Here is a 12,598-nt window from a genome sequence, read left to right as displayed (position 1 = left end):
CTGAGAGTGATGGAGAAGGCAGTAAGGGGACAAAACGAAAGCAGACAATCAATTCAGTTAAATGCGAAGGGATGAAAAAGAAAAGAAAAAGTTCGTCATTATCTTGATTTAAATACCACATTAACGCAATTATATCTTAGTTACTCCTACTTCAAAAACACATCATGTCATGTCCCTATCGTCCCCATCTCCACCACCTGCTCTCAGATCTCTGACGCCTGCTCTCAAATCTCCGTTGCTTGCTCTCAGATCTCCGTCGCCTGCTCTCGAATATGTGTCGCTTGCTCTCAAATCTCCAATGCCTGCTCTCCGATCTCTGTCGCCTGCTCTCCGATCTCCGTCGCCTGCTCTCCGATCTCCATCGCCTGCTCTCGAATATGTGTCGCTTGCTCTCGAATCTCTGCCGCCTGCTCTCAAATCTCTGACTCCTGCTCTCGAATCTCCAATGTCTGCTCTCAAATCTCCGGCGCCTGCTCTCGAATCTCCGATGTCTGCTCTCGAATCTCCAACGCCTGCTCTTGGATCTCCATTGCCTCTCATTCAGTCAATCGCAACTGTGGATGCTATTACTTCACTCGATGCTGTGTCTAATGCAGACAAGAATATCCCTACCGAAAGCCAAACGATTCCTGCACCAAAACCTGTTAAAATTACGATTATGAATCCACTGTGAGTTCAAATGTCTGGCTATATTCGCTACTAACACAAGTCAGCAGTTCTACACTCGCTCTATGTGCCGCAAACATGCAGTTCCCACCACCTCCATCTCCACCAGTAGTAGTCAATCCTGTGCTCGGGTGCGCAGTCCAAAAGGCGACCACAAGCACTGCTGAGCCATTGTCGAAGCCAAAGAAAGCCAAGGGGAAGATGCGTCCAAGTCAAACAAAGAATGGACGGTAAGCATATCACCGTTTCATAGAGCTCGACACTTACTACTATACACTACAGTAACTTATGTGCCCATCGCTGGCTCAAACAGATCAAAACGAATGGGACGACTGACGAGTTTGGTGTATATTATATGGGCCTTGCTGAGAATCAGCGCACGGTATGTTATTCTTTGGCCCTCTTGCTCCTATATTCATCTTCACATTATATTAGGCTTACGATAAAGAGGCTGCTGAACTTGTAAGTCGCTATCTGATAGTATTTACTATACTGACGAGTCGGATGAAATTTTCATAGGTTGCCACCGACAAATGGGACAAGACTGTCGGGCAAGGCAAGATGTACTAGGCTCTGTTTTCGACCCGTTTTCAACACGTATTCTGCTCATTCGCTTTTCGATCCGTCCGCTGCATTATCGGCTCGTCTTCATCATGCTTGCAACATTTTTTCGTCAGTTTTCGAGCTGTAGCATCCCCCACTACGTCTATTACTGTGTACCTATGATATCCCAGGCAATTGTAGATGTGCGATATAATAATATCCTACACTATTAGAGCATATTCTGCGAGGGCAGCCAGAGTGCACGTGTATATGCGCTGATATGAACCTGGTGTGCTCGAATCATATGGGAGCATCAGAGACTTTGCCCCGTAATATTGCAAATATGATATGATTCTCATCTTACTTGATAAATATCACCTTGAGTGTTTTTTTCAACGACCGCTAGCCAAATCACATCTCATCATACACCGCCCGCTCCCATCACAGCCAGCTTTCACTGGGCCTTATCCCTCGTTCTCTCTCCCACCTGTGACTCCCACATAACGACAGTAATTATAGGCGATAACACATGGGTATCGCACCTATAAGACAAGGGGGTTACAGCGTCCCAGAGCCTCCTTCAATATTGTTTGAATAAAGAGTGACTTGTACTGTACAGCCAGGGTGTAGGTAGTATATACTAAGTACCGCCGGCATTTCGGTAATGACGTGACGTGGTCCCAGCGCCGTGCTAATAATATCTGACCCTTCGTGCTCGCTGTGTCGCACGATGAGCTCGCGTATCTCATGATGGTGTGGATGGATTGACAGCGCGTTTTCGACGAACAGTGCAAAACTAATGATTGTGATATGTAAATTAGTCATAAAGCTATCTACTCCTCATAAACCTCATGGTCAAGAAGGTCCAGTCGCGAGAAATCATCGGCGACGCGGAGGACGTCTTGCAGGCTCTTCGATGCTTCCTCTTCCACCTCCTCTGCCTGCTCCTCATCATCAAGGTCATCCGGGGTATCTGGGTCTACTGTAGATGGTCTATTAAAAGGTATGTGTTCGGCAAGCAGTCGTGATGGGACCTGTGCGTTCGGTGTGCTGCAGCTTTCCCCGAGACTTGTATTAGTACTTACACCTAGGACTATTGTCCTGCTGAAACCAGGAAGCTTCGATATCTCATGGAGCCACCTCAGGTGGCGCGAATTGAATCGTCCTCGAGCGTTTCGATGTATGGCAATTTGATGGGCAATGGCTGGACTGGTCACCTTCAACTGATCCTTGCATGTCCACAAATACTTGTCTTCATCTCGGATGTAAGTTACTAGACGCCGTACCTCCACATTCAAGCGCTGAATTTCCTCCCGCGCCCGACACATCTTGAAGTACAAGTCCATCGCACTGCGAGCAGCAGCCGATGACCAAGGCTGTTGAGAGACGTCCGCACGTGTGTCACGTAGGAGGTCAAAGTCGGCGAGAAACACATACTCCACGACCTCTTCCCACTTCAGCGTTTGGCGGGGAGGGTGCATTGCTTCTGCGATGGTATTGTATGTGTTGAGGGCAGTTTTGATGGCGACAGAGCGTGTCTGTAATGCTTTGGCGATGTGTTTACGTAGTTTGTAGCCTATGGTAACATTAGAATCAGCAGTTGCAAGCAAGACAACACCTATACAACCTACCTGTACCTGCCCGGTTCATCTTTGATAGTTCAAATATACGTGCTATGACCAAACCTTCGAGTCGATCCAGTGCACGCTGGTACTTCCTCTGAGCAACGAGCCTCCCCACCCTCTGCCAATCTGCATCTGCAGGAGTCCAGCGCGTCACGATCTTGAGCTTACACTCGAGCGCTTGAATGAGCTTCAAATTCCTCTCGTGGTCCTCGACAGCATGACGCTGTGCGGTTTCGGCCTTGCAAGTATGTTGCATCTGGACGTCATACGATGTAACATCCTCGTGAGAATACACCTGGAAGGCTGCCATTGCAGCTTTGAGAGCCTCCCTGAGTGAATGAAGTGTTAGTGAACAGAATCCCGATATACCTTGGGAGCCACACTCACTCGCTTGCAGTTAAATTTACCAGCCTTTGCCAGTACTCCATCTGGAGGGTTTCATTTTCAGGCTCTCACATTAGACCTTGAAGGTAGACCTTTTCCTCTTCTATCCAGCGCTCGAAAATACTCTCGTCCGTGAGTCCTAGGTCTTGCATGAGCCTCGGTAGAGTTGCATTGCCATCATTCAAGATGTCCAGTGCTTGCTTGTAGTTCCCATGCAAAAAATTCGCTAACACCATGATTATGTCAGCTAGCGTTGGATCAAGGTATTAGCCATGCTTACAAAGATGAGCGTAGACCTCGAAGTCGTCAGTGTGCTTGAAATAAGAGTCGATGGCTTGTTGCCGATGGAACACGCTTGCATAGCGCAGCGCAGATGCCAGAGAATTTGATTTTGAGAATGTCCTTTCGCAGGTTTCGAGATCCTCGAGGCCTAGACCCTTGATGTACGTTGTAAGCGAAAACAACTGGCACAAGCGCCTGTGGGCATGTCCGTGGAAGGCGCCAACCAGGCAGGTGTGTTGAAGTGAGCGTGCGAGTGGTCCAAGGGAGCTCTGGTCGAGTGTCGTTTTGAACTGACAACCAATATCATACCCACCGCCCAGATTTTTCCCAAATACGTCCATCAACTTCGACACGACAGCCAATGGGTACTTCGCGCTATTTAGACCCTTGTCAGTGCAATGATTGAGAACAAAAGATAGTACTTACAGCTCACCGCTTTGTACCATGTCTGCAATAAGTAGAGAAAACCCGTGGCGGCAGACAGCCACGAATGCACCTGTTTCATCATATATCCCCCAAGCCTTCTTCGTCTTGGCGTCGTCCATGTTTTTCCATCGTCCGGCGCAAGCATTTTTGGCGGCTGTATCCTCCTCATCACCCGCAATAGCAGTTTGTGCCGAGTCCCTGAGAATACTGGTCTACAAATGCGCGAGGTGAGTAACGATCACTTGTGAATTGTTGGCCCGTAGGAACTTCAGATGAGGGAGCGACACAGTCATCAGCATCATGATCCAGAGATCTCCGAAGGACTCGCTTTAAGGAGTCGTTACCGTCCATAGCATACAGCAGCCTGATGTTAGTTCCTCTTATCCTTGAGTTCATACGTACATGCAGGACACGCATGCTTAAGGCGCCAGTCGGGTGAGTTGCATTGAAGCGATTCAGCTACGAGGGCTGCCACGGAGCGTTGAATTTGAAGGAATAAGTCGAATGCAATGGAAATTGACGGGATAGATGTCTATGAAATTCCACCTGCACATGATCAGCACAATAACTAGAGAATTTGAAACAGTTACCCCTTGCAAGTCGCACACAGTTTTCACAAAAGCCTGGGATAGACAAGTGAGGACTCCTGAGATGCGCTACACGATATAAGTCAAGTGCTTCTGTGGTTATGCCTACAGTTGGTGATATAGGCGAGCATGGCATTACACCTTGACGCACCAGTGCAGAGCTGATGGTGGCGTCTTGTTGGTAAGATTTGAAGGGTCGCTTTCTCAGCGTCTACAATGAGCATTGCCGTTATTGATATCAAAAGTAAGCACAACAACAACAGATCACTCACAGAAGACGTCAATCACGCTGATTGACCATTCACCACAGTCCCGCGCCGAGTTCCTTTCCAATCTCTCAGAAAAACTCTTGAACTCCTCCTTGGATTTTGCAAGACTCCAGGCAAGGTAAGTGTCGGTCATCACAGGCATCTGCTCTGTAAATGCCTGGTTCCTGCGGAGGATGCGATCACGACGAGTGCGGTTATCCACGCTGAAGGATCTTCAACTCAGCTGAGGGTGAAGCTGATATAATTGTTGAAGGGAGGAAACATATGAGTGCGCATATGTTCGTCCCTTAGGGGAAGCGGAGAAAGCAAATATCCACTGGTCAACTCTAGGGGGAATGCGCAAAGCGCGTGATAAGGCGAAAGCGCGGGAACAAAGGCGCTATAGGCGCGCGAAGCGCGGGAAAGTCGCGCGTCGAAAAGCGGAACTGGGTGTGAATGGAAAGCGGTATGCGAGCGATTAGTGAGATGTTAAGACGTGTACTGAGATGCTGATAGACAACTGATGCGGATATGGCCACTAGAGCTAACTGCTACTGGGGCTTTGCGATGATTTATTCAAAAATAATAAAAACTCGGAGATGGTGACTGTCTATGATGATGGTGGTCCGTGGTAATGTGTGTTGTGTAAAGTAAAAAATGTGTAATGAAAAATGTGTACCAAGTGAAAATAAACATGGTACGATGTTGAAATAAATGATAAATGGAGAAATGCATACCTGGGAACTTGGTTGGACATGGGAAAACACAGTGGGAAGTCAGGCGCCCTATAGCGCTTAGGCGCGGGAAAATTCGCCTAAAGCGCGCGCAAGTTGCGCAAGTGTCGCCTATGTCGCGGAAGTGTTGCCTAAGTCGCGCGTGTCGTGCAAACGTCGCGTTTATCGCGCAAGTGTCGTGTTACATGCATGATACTGTAGACTTGACCTATGTTGCAATATGTGCCATTGTGAGGCTACCCAGGATCGAGTCTCTACAACGCGTCGAACACGATTGTTTCTGCTCATAAAGGTATGTCGCACAGTATCAGCGGTCAACACACACTAACACTCAATTTTCCAGAAGTCTCCTAACACCTCTCTTGCAAGGTCAGTGAACTCGCCGCCAGCATGACTGATAGCGAGCGGTTCGGTCCCATTCCAGATATGCCAAAGCTCATATCATCACAGTCATCCTGCCAGACCTCTATGGTGGTGTTATTCTCTCTCAGTGCTTCGAGAGCACAACGCTCGTCCAAGCCCATGGCTATACAACAGGTTTATATATATATATATAATGTATTGGATTAATAAAAAAATACCTTGTAGACGTGCTTGCCGCTGCTCGTTAGAAGTTGCTGCTTGCTGAACCAACCGTGTGTGTTTGAGCACTTTGGATACGCCATTGACTGGCAACCCATTCTTGTTCCTAGATGCCCCAATGTGCCGAATTGATCGCAGAGAGAGATTAGTGCGGACTCGCTGGCGTACACTATGCGCCATTCAGATGTATCTTACATTTGTACTAGTACCATAGGTCAAGTCTTATTGATTTTCCACGTGACTGATACTCTGTAGCACTCCGACCAAGTCCTTGGTGAGATCGCTACTACGATGTCGACACCATCTAGCCGGGGTGATCATATCTAGGACTTGCACAATTTGTTGCAAGGGATGTCACTATCAGGTGGGTGTTTTACTCGTTCAAAACCTAACATGTTCACACTCTTAATAGATTTATCATTCAACACCGTCACTTGGAGCCGTAAGACAACTGAAGAGTCCATCACACTGTCCAAATCATTGCTCCCGCAATCTACGCCTGCCAAAAAACCATTGCCCACTCTCCCTTCCACCTCAGCTCGCTTGCATCACCCAAGTCACCCACCTTCTGCTGCTACATCATCCCACCCCCAGTCGCAAACTGTCACCCAGACACCGTGCCAAGTCACGGTTCCAATACATAGTGAGATCCATCCCCCACGAGCCAGTGAGACACCTGAGGGGTTCTGGGTTATAATAGTCGGGCAGGAAGTTGGTGTATTTTACTGCTGGTAAGTGTCTGGGTAGTTGTGGGCTTGTGTTGGCTAAATTTTGAAGCTATCATTAGGTCCAACGTTGCTAAATGAACGAATTTCATTAGTGACAACGCCCAGAAAAGATACCCGTCGTTTCAGGAAGCATTATCAGCATATACGGTCAAATATGACGAAGGTAGGGTTCGAGCAGTTCCACTGCCAGGTGGCGCCTTCTGGCCATCCCCTCCAGAGTCCTCGCCCAACCCTCCTTCACCCACACTCTCTGTAGACTCATCTGTGAGCTCAGACTCGTATGAGCTATGGTCGCAGGTTGAGGACTTGATGGAGACGATGAGCCAACTGTAATAATTGCTACATAGTTTTGATTGTGTGCCGTACATACAAAGAAATGTATCTTGCCTTACTCCTTGTCACTGCGATTGCGACTGTGACTGCGACTGCGACTGCGACTGCGACTGCGACTGCGACTGCGACTGCGACTGCTACTGCGACTGCTACTGCGACTGCTGATGTGGGCGTAGGATTGAGTGCAGGCAGGGGCAAAGTTGTAGAAATCATTGATTCCATTTCGATTGACTTCTGGGGGTGGTATACTAGCTAGTCTGATTCCATTTCGATTGAGTGGACTTTCGAGAGGGGTATACTTGAACATATATTAACTCTGTGTCTACAGGTAGTGTGCAGTGAATAGTTGTGTGATGTACAACAGATTTACTGGCTGATGTAAGGTAGTGTGGTAGCCTGTGCACGTACTAAATGTGTCACATTTGACGAGCATCCCAAACAGCCGTCCGTTATCGTAAAATCTCTAAGTCACTTGCAACACTTTCTTTCAGCTTCGGTTCAAGAATGTATATCCGGTTCTGATCATTGAAGCGCTCTCCTTCTTCAAAAATTTCAAACACATTGTTTTTCACGATCCCAGACATCCGCACAATCTGTTTGCTATGCGTTCGCTATCTGTTCGCTATCTGTTCGCTATATTTACTAAATGTTCGCTATGTGTTCGCTATTTAACATGTTTCACCGTGTTGACCTAAAGGCTCCTAAGAACCATGACATTGCTAATCTAGTTACAACCTTCTAGTTACAACCTTGTATTTAGTTTCACCTCAAAGAATTTTACCTGTGAGATGACACAAAGGAGCAAATCGTTATAGTAAGATAGTGTCGCCCTTAAGCCGCTCCCTGCAACACAGACAAAGCGTGTGCACGACCTCATGAATACCCTCCAGGAGGACCCTCCCTTCTCCAACGTGTTGTGCGCATTCATCGAGGAATACAGTTGTGGCGCGCTCCCCCTTTATGCGAGCACGCTCAAGTAAACCGTTGAATTCCTCATTCCACATGCTCTCTGATTCCCACTCCTTCTGCCATTGCCCGATGTCACAACCCTTTTAACGAATTAACGCAGGGGCAGAGACTAGGACTCAAACAAAGGTTATCAAACAAAGAAAAGATAATGAGCAGGGACGTCTTAGGATTGCTAGCAGTAAGCTAATACAAAAGAGGTTTGAACTAAAGAACTACTGACTACAACGGGCTACCTATATACATACATTGAAACGGAGACTGAATCTGAATCTGAACTAACTAGCCAATCATTAAATAGGAAAGGAAATTGTACGATGATCTAAATATAACTACACTATGATGTCATGAAACGTGTAACAGCTGTGCAAGGGTTCTCGGGGTTTCTAGAGTCACGTGACTTGATCGCTTGGGTAAGGAAGTCGAAATCTGGGATGTTGGAGATAAAGGTAGTAGGCGCTAACGGAATAGAGAAGTTTGGATATGTAAAGGATGGGTTTGGGTTAGGGTTTATGAAGGTCATAGGTACAGACGCTGACTGAGCGCTAATGACGGGCGCTTGTGATGGGCGCTTAACGGGTGTTTTACGAGTGTCTTTAGAGGTTTCACGAGTGTTCAAGAAAGAATAGTGGTTCGTATTTGGAATTCGTGACACCCGATGAGGTTCTCGAGTGTTTGCAGTGTGGGAGTGCCACAAGAACATGGTAGGTCGTTGTCCATGTCCATGGTGAGCACAGAATCATCAGCCTCATAAGAGAAATCGTCGTCGTCCATGGTGAGTACAGAATCATCAGCCTCATTAGGGAAATCATCGAGTGGGGTGACCACAGAATCATTGGCCTCGGAAGAAAAATCTTCGAGTGGGGGGGGAACTGATGGCAGCAACAGGCTGTTGTTCAGCGTCGTAAGGGAAATTGCAAGACTGCGTTGTTTTCCTGTCAATTATGTTAGTGAGTTGGAGCGAGTGGGCGTAGGACTCACTTTTTCATGTTGTGGTAAATTTCCTGTAAGCAGAAAGCCTGATCTTCATAGTCCGACTGGGAAATTGTACGGGAAATGTTGAGTGGGGGGAGCCAGTAGTAGGAATGGGTGAATGTTGCTCTGCGGGAGATAACCGATCTTCATAGTCCAACTGGGGATCATGGGAAATGTTTGTCGCAATCGAGTGAGGGGGAACCAGTGTCAGGAATGGGTGAATTTTGCTCTGCAGGAGGTTGCGTCTGCGTTTTTCTTTGCCCTGTTGCTGAAAATTCCTCTAAGTAGTCGTAGATTTAATTGAAGAGCATAGACTTACCGAGCCACTCGAAGACGTGCTTTCGCGTTTTGGCTGTCTCGGATTCTGCAAGGCAAGGTAAGCAACATTCTCTGTGGCTGAAAACCTTCAACTTACCCTGGTTTAGCGAGCCAGCACTCTGTGGCCAAGCACTGCCTCAAAGCAGGACTGCAGGACTTGTCCCGACGACCCTTTGATTTGAATTCCAATGTCAGATGAATCAACACAGGTGCGAGTATTTGAGCTTACCATGCTGCAAAATTGAAAGAAAGAGAGACAATCTCTGGTGAGATACCGCTGATCGACAATATATTTCTTGATAACATCATTGATCTGCGAGCAAAATTGAAGAGGGAAATGAGATGGTCGTTGTCTTGTGACGATCAGAAAAATATACGTTGTGACAGTATCTGTCATTGAAAGATATGAGGTTGCGGTGCTTGCGCGGATGTAGACTCGACTTGATTACTACATTTGGAAATGTTGTGGGTCCAAGGTTTGCGTTCAAGTTGTTTCACTCACTATCACCGTGCGTGTCTATGGGTGTCATGCAGCCACATCGTTACCAGGATACCTACTCACCTACTCTACTGCAGACATAAGATTCAAGACTGTTTGTCTTACCACAGTGAGTCCCACTCATCGCATTCTGTGCAACTCCGAGTTGGAGGGACTCATCATGATAGTATGTCATTGTTTGATGCTCTCGTTGGCGACGTGATTCGCCACATGAGATCTATAGTATGCCGGGTGCTTGGAAGTTTGACTCGAAGGAACAGGACAAGGTCATATTCACTGTACTTTGTGATTTTGTGAGTGACTTATTAATGCACTCCGTTCTCAATGCTTACCCGACCTACAGCAAATACCAGGTGTAACTCAGACTGGATTGAAAGGAACAGGACGAGGTCATGCACACCGTGTTTCGTCATATTGTGAGTGGCTTTGAATGCATTGTTGACGAGTCTCAGTGCTGATATAACTTGAATTTACTTAAACCTCTAGTTGCATTTACAGCAGCTCAAACAGCAGCAGACAGGGACCTGAGACGTGCAGCAAAGGTAGGTATATATTATCATCATATCCTGCACTGCCTCACGTGGCGTTAGCAGTTCCAGATCAATATCGACCTCAAGATCTTAACCCGATATCTGTTTATTTTAAAAATAAGTGAGGTGCTCTCAATGACACTGTAGCGACGCACACGACACGTCGTGCTTTTTTTTTTGCATCATCTGTACCATTTTTTTGTATCATTCGTACCGACCAACACATACTACGACCCCTCGTTGCAGCACCTGCAATGAGCTTTATCTATTCAGCTGATGACTTCGACATTAATGGTAATTTTGTCTCCACTGGACGCTTTCAGGATCTCCCGAACGAAGGCAACGGTCTTACTGGACATGTTCCCTCGTTCAACGAGATTGATTGAAATGACCCAGCACTCTACACCATGCCCCTGACAAGTGATGAGATAGCAGCTATCATGTCTAATACCAATAATTCGCTCCCTAATCTCCCGCCTGGTCTCCCGCCCCCCACGTCTGATCCCCTATTGCGTCAGCTTTCCGAATCACGCTCCCCGCTCCCTGATTTCCTGCCCCCCACGTCTGATCCCCCATTGTGTCAGCCTTCTGAAGCACGCTCCCCGAGTCCTGAGAGGTCAGAGCCACTGCGCGAGGCCAATTCATCCAGCTGGGCAGCACAGAACCCAACACGAAGCATTATCCGCCCTCGGATGCCACCACCTCGACTAACAGATGCACAAAAGGCATCTCGAAAGATCAAGAGGGACCAGAGGACTGAGAGAACGAAGCACTTACATAACGCAGTCGCTGAATACCTGGACGAACAGAAAACAAAGATTGAAGCACTCTCTCGGGCTCACCACATTACACCCAAGCAAATCAACGACATCATCGGCAGTCAGACACATTATCGCACCACACGTAAGAGTCAATTGATCCATGCACTTATTCATGCCAAGGCAAAAGAGGTCAATGCAGGTAATTCAATTTTTTTTGCTCAATAGTACCATGAAGCTTATCTTGCGTCAACTAGACCTACCCACAGGCTCTCGATACTCGATGGCCGAACTGCGCGAGATGGTTGTGACTGACCCCAACACAGAAAACCTGACACGGGAACAAAAGGAGGCTTACATTGCAGCTCTTGAGGAGCATCGCGAAAGAAAAGTTGCCGGTGTTCGGGCTCATAATCTGGCAGCTGCGCGAGATGTTGTAGCCACGACGGATAGGATCGTCAAAGAGGTAAGTTCAAGTCTTGATGGGAATCAACTGAACTCATCTTTTTCTTTGAAGCTAGATGATCTACGAGTTCGGGCAGGTGTCTATGGAACGCTCTTTGTCGTCCGCGGTCACATCAACGACACCCATTCAAAGCGTGATGCACGGCACGGATAATTCTGAAGATTTTTGGAGGATGTGTACGAGCATCCCATGGCTGACTTTCTTAGGCAATACAAACAATGGGCGTGCACCCAGAATCAAAGTAAGCCATTCATTTCATTATATATAGCTCAACTTATGCAATGTTCTGTAGATCTCAATGAACGTGACTCTTTGGGAGCTGTAAGAAAGCAAGTATGCAAGATGATCCTCCAGGGCCTAGGTGAGTGATGGCGTTGTTCTACATATGCCAACCCCGTCTAACATCATTTGCAGTTGCCATGACAGGCAAAAAAGATATCGCGATGAATTACAGTAACTACGAAACATCCGTCGTTGAAACATACGGAGTGCGGCTTGTGGGCTGGCCCCATGGTGTCAAGTTCGTTAACCCTTCGAATATTGGGACCGTCGGTGATATTCGCAAGCTCCGGGATGCTCTCAAGACACGTACATGCTACTGGGCTGCTTTATCACCAGCAGAGGTCAAGACTCACGCGTCCGAGCTTGATACACGCCGTTCAGCCGGGGAAGCCGTTCGGAAGCCCCGAAAAAAACGTTCAGATGCTGGAGTCCCTCGGAAGCGTAAAGGTGGGGCCTAGCGCAGGACGGGCAAACAAAGAGAATCATAGGCCATCGAAGAGAGGGAAGAAGAACCCTGCCCAGCCGCAGGAATGTCCCAAAAGCGCTGAATTTGTGGAGTCTTCTGACGAAGAAGGGGAGGCTGATGAGGAGTAGTGTAGCTTAGTTTACACGTTCATATGACTGATTTATAGTGCTGCCGTGGTCCGGTTCGGTCCGGTTCAGAGG

The 12,598-nt window shown here is 47.5% G+C and overlaps 5 protein-coding genes across 5 annotated transcripts; 3 read left to right on the top strand and 2 right to left on the bottom strand.

The window, feature by feature from the left end:
- Nucleotides 1-169: 169 nt before the first annotated feature.
- Nucleotides 170-1,236, top strand: DFJ58DRAFT_735857 (uncharacterized protein; the record flags this gene model as incomplete). The annotated part of the gene is made up of 5 exons (XM_041386706.1): nucleotides 170-669; nucleotides 717-896; nucleotides 949-1,048; nucleotides 1,102-1,128; nucleotides 1,186-1,236. 5 exons carry the CDS (start codon nucleotides 170-172, stop codon nucleotides 1,234-1,236), a joined length of 858 nt encoding a protein of 285 aa, XP_041236188.1.
- An 806-nt stretch (nucleotides 1,237-2,042) lies between these two features.
- DFJ58DRAFT_719367 (uncharacterized protein) lies at nucleotides 2,043-6,019 on the bottom strand (the record flags this gene model as incomplete). The annotated part of the gene is made up of 13 exons (XM_041384612.1): nucleotides 2,043-2,785; nucleotides 2,841-3,129; nucleotides 3,242-3,283; nucleotides 3,311-3,444; nucleotides 3,499-3,875; nucleotides 3,927-4,090; nucleotides 4,143-4,290; nucleotides 4,325-4,458; nucleotides 4,511-4,549; nucleotides 4,587-4,687; nucleotides 4,786-4,985; nucleotides 5,821-5,930; nucleotides 5,960-6,019. 13 exons carry the CDS (start codon nucleotides 6,017-6,019, stop codon nucleotides 2,043-2,045), a joined length of 2,541 nt encoding a protein of 846 aa, XP_041236187.1.
- Nucleotides 6,020-6,428: 409 nt separating this feature from the next.
- DFJ58DRAFT_735855 (uncharacterized protein) lies at nucleotides 6,429-7,138 on the top strand (the record flags this gene model as incomplete). The annotated part of the gene is made up of 3 exons (XM_041386705.1): nucleotides 6,429-6,441; nucleotides 6,490-6,808; nucleotides 6,898-7,138. The coding sequence occupies 3 exons, from the start codon at nucleotides 6,429-6,431 to the stop codon at nucleotides 7,136-7,138; spliced, it is 573 nt and encodes a 190-aa protein (XP_041236186.1).
- Nucleotides 7,139-8,441: 1,303 nt separating this feature from the next.
- DFJ58DRAFT_735854 (uncharacterized protein) lies at nucleotides 8,442-9,794 on the bottom strand (the record flags this gene model as incomplete). Its single annotated transcript, XM_041386704.1, has 6 exons — nucleotides 8,442-8,698; nucleotides 8,758-9,039; nucleotides 9,143-9,347; nucleotides 9,399-9,435; nucleotides 9,495-9,568; nucleotides 9,627-9,794. The coding sequence occupies 6 exons, from the start codon at nucleotides 9,792-9,794 to the stop codon at nucleotides 8,442-8,444; spliced, it is 1,023 nt and encodes a 340-aa protein (XP_041236185.1).
- Nucleotides 9,795-10,833: 1,039 nt separating this feature from the next.
- Nucleotides 10,834-12,390, top strand: DFJ58DRAFT_869095 (uncharacterized protein; the record flags this gene model as incomplete). The annotated part of the gene is made up of 6 exons (XM_041394256.1): nucleotides 10,834-11,386; nucleotides 11,442-11,650; nucleotides 11,706-11,824; nucleotides 11,857-11,891; nucleotides 11,943-12,011; nucleotides 12,065-12,390. 6 exons carry the CDS (start codon nucleotides 10,834-10,836, stop codon nucleotides 12,388-12,390), a joined length of 1,311 nt encoding a protein of 436 aa, XP_041236184.1.
- Between the last annotated feature and the right edge of the window lie 208 nt (nucleotides 12,391-12,598).

Source organism: Suillus subalutaceus (assembly GCF_016647625.1).
Source record: "Suillus subalutaceus strain FC151 chromosome Unknown DFJ58scaffold_235, whole genome shotgun sequence".
NCBI lineage: Eukaryota > Fungi > Basidiomycota > Agaricomycetes > Boletales > Suillaceae > Suillus > Suillus subalutaceus.
The sequence above is the reverse complement of the archived record's forward strand: the minus strand, read 5'-3'. Positions and strand labels throughout refer to the sequence as shown.